Source organism: Nicotiana tabacum, chromosome 23 (genome assembly GCF_000715075.1).
Source record: "Nicotiana tabacum cultivar K326 chromosome 23, ASM71507v2, whole genome shotgun sequence".
Taxonomy (NCBI): Eukaryota; Viridiplantae; Streptophyta; class Magnoliopsida; order Solanales; family Solanaceae; genus Nicotiana; species Nicotiana tabacum.
This window is the reverse complement of record NC_134102.1, coordinates 75,745,340-75,752,552: the sequence shown is the minus strand read 5'-3', so window position 1 is coordinate 75,752,552 and position 7,213 is coordinate 75,745,340. Positions and strand designations below refer to the sequence as shown.

General features: G+C 31.6%; 1 protein-coding gene across 1 annotated transcript; it reads right to left on the bottom strand.

The window, feature by feature from the left end:
• Positions 1-4,970: 4,970 nt before the first annotated feature.
• On the bottom strand, positions 4,971-6,089 carry LOC107798589 (NDR1/HIN1-like protein 12). The gene has a single exon (XM_016621596.2). It carries the CDS (start codon positions 5,753-5,755, stop codon positions 5,159-5,161), a length of 597 nt encoding a protein of 198 aa, XP_016477082.1. The 5' UTR covers positions 5,756-6,089; the 3' UTR covers positions 4,971-5,158.
• Positions 6,090-7,213: the final 1,124 nt, after the last annotated feature.

Below are 7,213 nucleotides of genomic sequence, written 5' to 3'. Positions count from 1 at the left end.
TGATACCGTCCAATCACAGCAACCAATCCCAAAATAACACACGAACCTATCCGAGGCCTCAAATAATACAAAACAACATCAAAACCATGAATCGCACCCCAATTCAAGCGTAAGGAACTAATGAACTTTCAACTTTCAAAACTCGTACCGAACCATATCAAATCAACTCTGAATGACCTCAAATTTTGCACGTAACTCTAAAATAAAAATATAGACCTATTCCAACTCACAGAACTAAAATCTGAATCAGATATCAATAAAGTCAACTCTCGGTCAAACCTCTCAACTTTCCAAACCTTCAACTTTTCAACTTTCGCCAATAAATACCAAACCAACTTACGGACCTTCAAATCCAAATTCGGGCATATTTCTTCGTCCAAAATCACCATACGAAGCTATCAGAATCATCAAAATATCATTTCGAGATCGTCTACACAAAAGTCAAACTCTAGTCAACTCTTTCAACTTAATCTTCCAACCTTGGGTCTAACTGTCCTAATTCACTTCGAAACCTCCCCGAAATCAAACCAACCACCCCGGCAAGTCACATAACCACAAAAGAACATAGAAGGGACAATAAATTGGGGAACATGGCTACAATATACAAAACGGCTGGTCGGGTCATTACACATATACACATAACTAAAATCATAATAAACAAATAGTTATAATGTAAGAATACTATAAATAAATTAAAAAAATCAGGCAATAGCGTAAGAATGCATATACTAATTAAATTTCTCATGTAGAAAATTTTAACTAATAAATAAAACTCATAATTTCATAATGAAAAAAGCAAAAATATAAAGATACTATTAGGATATTATACATAATTTCAACACAAATTAATAATTATTAAAAATATTTTTAGTTTTTGTATATAAAAATAATAAAATGCTTATCTCTTTATACTTTTGGTTCAAAATTATAATTTAGTAAAACAATATTACATTATTTAAATTTTCAATAGACTACAAATGAGAAAACTAATCAAATATTACAATAGAAAAGAACGTACAAAAAGAGAGGGATAAAAATAATTTTATGATATTTATATTTTGAATTAATTAAAAAAAAGTAACACTCAAAGAAATTATTGATAAATTTAGACCATTGAAAAATTTTGAATAGTATAATATAAGTTTAAAAAAATAAAATAATTTTAGTGTAAGAAAATATATATCTATTTTATATTAAAAGAGAAGTAGTATCAAAATATTAAGCCAATTGACGAGTTAATAAAAAGTCACATTAGTAAATGTATAATACTAAGTACTTGCTAATTTAATAAAGAATAATTAAGGAATAAATAATTTATTTAATTGCTATATGATGTGTATCATTTGATTTTGTATAGATTTTATTATATTTTGGTACACTATATTAAATAATAAGATAACAATTAAGATTTATTAAAATAATATTATATATTAGATCATATTATAATTTTATAAGATTAATATTATGTCATATTATCCGCGCATCGCGCGAGTTCTAACACTAGTTTATTAGATATCTAAATCTTATTATGCATTTGGTAACACATTAAACCTTTTAATAGATAATACAATTCCTTAGATTACATCCCCATCTGATTCCTTAAGCAATACTGATCTTGGTTCTTCTTTCAGAGCACCCATGGCATCATCTACAGGTTCAGACAACATTTTTACAAGCTTCCAATCAAGAAAGGGTTCCCTAAGAATAAAAAAAATGTTAAGTTTTCCTAACTTGGTTATCTGATGATACTATATAGGAAATGTGGACCAAATGACTTTTTAATTTAAGGTTGGGATAATAAATTTTGTTTTCAATTCAAATATGTGCAAATCAACATGGGTATGTAACATGTAAGTAGATGCGGTTCATTTTTTGTGTACTCAGTTAATATTTTGTTAGAAATTTGACTGCAATTTCAGGTTTAATTATAAATAAATTTAAAAAACTGACAAAAGAACATGGATTTCAATCTTGATGTTAAATGAATTGGAAGGTTTAAATTTTTTGAACTTGTTTTCTATTTTAAATTATATTTTGAATCTCCAAATTTGTGGGAGGTTTGTCCAAAAATTTGATACTTGTAGAATTTTGATTTTGGCACTTGTCATTCAATTCTTGTTTTACTTCTCCTAGATAGATAATGCAAAGAGGGCCAGATTAGGTCATTTGTACTGGGTTTCTATTGTAGGCAGAACTGGATTTTGTTGTGCCGATTGGGCTGTCTGTAACACTCCTAGTACAGTCCCATTTCAAAACGATGTTCAATGCCGCAATTGCGCTTGGACCCATGTGATTCTCCATTTAAAAGCATCATGCAGAAGTGATGTCATACTAATTTCTCCTAATTGATGCACTACGTGGCCTTTTGCGGAGGTTTCTGTTAGAAAAATGATAGATAAAACAGGTAAAAGAATATTTGTAAAGAAAATATGTGTAAAAAGAATTTCGTGCAAATTTAAATGGTAAAGTATGTATACTAAGACAAGAAAATTAAAAGTAGGTATAATTACGCAGGCGCACTGCTTTAATAGGAAAAGTAAAGCAGGAAAACAAAGAGAACTTTCTCTTCGCAAGGTCGAAAAATTGACACGAAATAAAAGAAAAAGCAGAAAAATAAACTTCTCTAAAAGAAAATCATTTTCTCTCCTCTTTTCCCCTTTTTTCTTTTTGCTGGAAACTGACTTCCATTTCTCTTTTTTTTTCTTTCCTCTGTCCCAAACAAAATAATGAATACTTATTAGAATAGGCCAAATACTTCGACTGTCAAATAAATTTCAATTTGATTTCTGACATATGTCTTCACTCTTTAACAATCAGATTTACGTATTTTAAAAGTACATAAAAAAGTACTACTACAGTAATATTAGTTACCTTTTCTAACAATAATGACGTGTATACAATGTATCGGCTTGAAATCTGGGAAGATTGAGTTCGTTCGATTTGAAAAGTTAAATTTAAAAATTTCAAAAATAAAAAAGTTGCTCCCTGCATGTGTCATTCTCCAAACTTTGAAGGGGTTAATGAAAAAAGGCCACCTGAATGTATCATTCTCTCAATCAATCTATACAAGAGAATGTTGTCAGAATATCACAACAAACAACAACTGATAAACAGATGATACTGAATGTAGAATATTAGTATTCAGCTTTTTCGTACAAAAATCATTTTTCCACAATTAAATAGTTTGAGATAAATTTTTAAGAAAGAAAATCTTGTTGGGTGGAATATGTTACCAGATACGATTAATATAATCTGCACAGACGTGTTCGCATTCCCCCGAGCGGACAAGAAAGAAACGATCAGGCTCTTTTATACTAACACCAAATCTCAACGAGTTTTCAACGGCAATTTTTGTGCTCGAATTAGCCCAACTCGAATGGTAGAGCGACGAAATACTGCAGTGTTCTAGGTTTAATTAACGAAAATTGTCTTTGGACAAAACAAGAGCTCCTCAATTTATACAACTCAATTTATTTGGCAAAGTATTTTAGATGAATTTAATGACGACTCCTAAGGCAAATTGAATCTGGCACCGAGGCAGTCAAATTTTAAAACTCCTAAAGATAATTTAATCAGATGAGATAGATAGGATCTTTTTACCAAGCAGTAGATCCATATAGAATTAAGGGAGTTCAATTAGATCCCCTTATCGAAAAATTAAATTGTGATAATAGGGAAAGATTAATTATATGTAAACTACCGAATCTCTTTGACATACAAGAAGATTTTCGCCTAGTAATAATCAGGTTCATTAAATTTCAGATCATTACTTTAAATCCCTGGTATATCAATTTAACTTTTTAAATCTCCTTACATTTGTTACTCCTTTACTGCCTTTTGGAGCTTTGGAATGGAGAAACTCATGGTAGAGAATCCTTTCAACTTATTGCATCATATAGCACGAATACAAATTAATCGAATCAGATTGTTTCGAATATGGGATATTTAAAAAGATGAAGACGACGAATTGACTCCCCTAAAATAAGTGAGACCTCGCGATGAAATAGATTGGGAACAAAGTTACTTAACGGTTAAGACAAGACCAACAATATGGACCACTGATGTTTTCGCTTTTAGTTGCTTCCGGACAAGGTAGGCAGAAAGCTTCCGCACAAAGTTTTGCTGTGGCTTTCTACTTCTTCTTTCTGCGTAGTGTTACTCTTTTTTTTCTAATGCATTCATACATGCCAAAAAGGTGTCTATTACGTAGCAAATTTCAAAATATTTTCTTACTTCTTGATTAAGGTGAGATCTTCCTTTTTTCACTTTGTTTTTTATCATTGGAATATAAAAGTAGATTTTCAATTTCCAATGCCAGACTATCACTTTTGATTATTGAAGATGTAATCTAGGTACTACTTGTTGGTCTAAATACTACAGTCGTTCTATTGGTAAACTAAATCTGTATGATAATATTTTATATTTGTTTTTTAAAATCTGAAGTCATTTATTTTTAACTTTTAACTTTGCTAAAACTGCTCCAATAATGTGTCAACTGTATGACATGTTTAAAATAGAAAATATACATAATCTAAACAAATACTCTCTCCGTTTCAATTTAGATGAGGCGGTTTGATTCGGTACAGAGTTAAAAAAAATAAAATTTGAAACTTATGTTATTAAAAACTTGAGTGGTAAAAGTTTTGTGAGGCATGATATTTGCGTGATTATAAAAGTTTCTAATTAAGGGTAAAATTGATAAAATGATGAGTTTAAAGTTCAATCATTTTCAATTGTAGAAATATTTAATTCTTTTTTAAATAGACTAACAAGGAAAGTGTGTCATCTAAATTGAAATAGAGGTAGTACTTTTATGATTTAGACTATTAATATATTTCTTAATTAAATAATGTGTAAAAAAAATTTAAAAGACATAGTTAAACCTCTGTTACGTTGTTAATCCTTTCTCAAGAAGAAAGAAGTACTGAATATAAAAAGTAGTAAACAATTGGATAGAGCATATTGTATTGTTTTCTCGAGGCAGAATATTGATGATTACTTCTTCCAAGAATCTAATTGTATCCAGAAAAATGGATATCTTGTGAGTACAAAAAGAGGTAAGCAAATCAAGAGGAGAAGGACAAGCCTTAGCTTATTTTTCCATAAAATTGAATGTAAGTGTATAATTAGACAAAATACCTAGTTGAATTCCAATGAATCATTTGGACTTTGAGCTGCATCTCGGGTAAATTGTCGTTCCATTTAACGGAAACTTGAGCTGACAATTAAGATGCAGCCAGAACTTCACAGAACCAAGCAACCCTACTCTCCACCTTGTTCTTGTATTCCCTCTTATATCAAAAACCACTTGATTCCGCCTTAAGAAAAGCTCAGCAACCTCTCCTTCTTCTGGCGTCAATGGAATCGACGATGATTCAACAGGATAATACAAATACTTGGAGCTGTTTGCAGGGACATCAAAAGGGTCAGCATTTAAATAAGCCACTTTAACACCATGGAAGCTAAGTGTGTAACTCGTCTCATAGAAACTTGCATGGGCTCTTGAATTGTCATTCTCAGCTTTGATAATAATTGAGACTCTGAGAGTGAGAACACTGGCCATGTCATAGGAAAATCTGTCTAAATTGGCACTTGCTACACTCATTTGAGGGACTTTTGGTCGAATGACCATGTAGCCAATGAAGACGACCATACCAGTGATGATTACGGCTACGGTTAAGATAGTGCAGATTATGGCTGCACACCAAATTAATGGATTGGTGCGTCGTTCTGGTCCTAGAACTGGCTTTGGCATTGGAAATAGTAACTTTTATTAGTTGAGCGGCAGTCCTTTCACTTAGCACCGACAAATCACTAAGGCCGACTTTCGTTCCTGGCGCTGATTGATAGAGGTGATAGGTAGCCAGAGAGTGACAACATCCGGAGGAGTTCAAAAGGGTTTTTGTTTTTCCAGATGGGGGAGGGTTTTTAGAAGGTATGAGGAGGAGTTGGCAGCTAGGTTCTTGTTTTGAGGTACTTGGCTTTAATTGTTGGGTAAGGTTTAAGTATCTTCCTTTCCTAGGGATAAAGCTACCTCAACTAATCTTCTGCTTCATGCCTTCTACTATTAAGGAATCAAAATGCTCTTTTCACACATAAAGAAAGTGAAAATACCAAACTTCCAAACCATTAATATGGGGATTTTATACCGCAAAATCAACCTTTTCTTACTTTTTGCTCTTAATAATACCTCAACAATGATACAAATATATATTTCCTCCGTCTCAAATTATCTATCGCATTTCTCTTTTTACACGTCTCTCGAGAAAACGTTGATTTATAGGAGTTTTGAATTATTTTGTCCTTACTAGTTTGTGGTCGCGTGTGTGGCATGTGTATGCCAAGCCATATAGTATACCATTTTGTAAAATAATATCACTATTAAAAATAATATTTGAATAAATAATTATACATAAAAGAAAAGTACAAATTTCTTTGATCGATGAATATGGATCGCCGTATGATGACTTGTTTGTCCAGGTCAAACTGATTGAATATTGTCTAAACCTACTAAAATAAATAATTTACTTATTTTAATTGTATGAGGTATAAACACGTAATAAGCCGTATCTCACATACGATTTTCTTAAAATGATATTCCCTATGTATTTCTTTTATCCATTTTGATTGTTCGTTCATGACTCACAACCAAGAGACGTTTTATGGACATTGGTATCTCTCGTAAAGGTGCAACTCCTTCATGTTTCAATGTACGCACGAGAGCACACGTGGGCTGCTAGGCATAAATAATTACATATAATTCAAATATGTAATTCCAAATCTACACTACAACAAATATGGACTAACGCCACACTAGTTTTAGACAACACCTCAAAAATGTGCCCAAAAACATATTTGGGCACACTTTCAAAGTCTGGCCTTTGTATAGAGCTTTTAGCTACGGAAAATTTGGCCACGCTTGTAAAACGTACTCTTTATTTTATTAGGCCCCATTATTAAATGTTGCTAAATCGTAAATCAATTGACAACATTTACTTGTATATATGGCTACCATTTAAGCGTGCTCTTTTTATAATTCTAAAAGCAGCATTTTATAAGTGTGCTCTAAAATACAATAAAAGTTTTGGCTAAAATGTGTTAGATCTAAGTTGATTTCAATGATGCAAAATAATCAATTACTCCTTATGTGCAGAAACAGGTTCTGAGCAATAGAATTGAGGCGTGTGGAGGCAAAAATGAATCAAACGAAAAA

Bases quoted from the DNA above. Each gene is read 5' to 3' on its own strand.
- LOC107798589 (XM_016621596.2), bottom strand. From the start codon at position 5,755: ATGCCAAAGCCAGTTCTAGGACCAGAACGACGCACCAATCCATTAATT.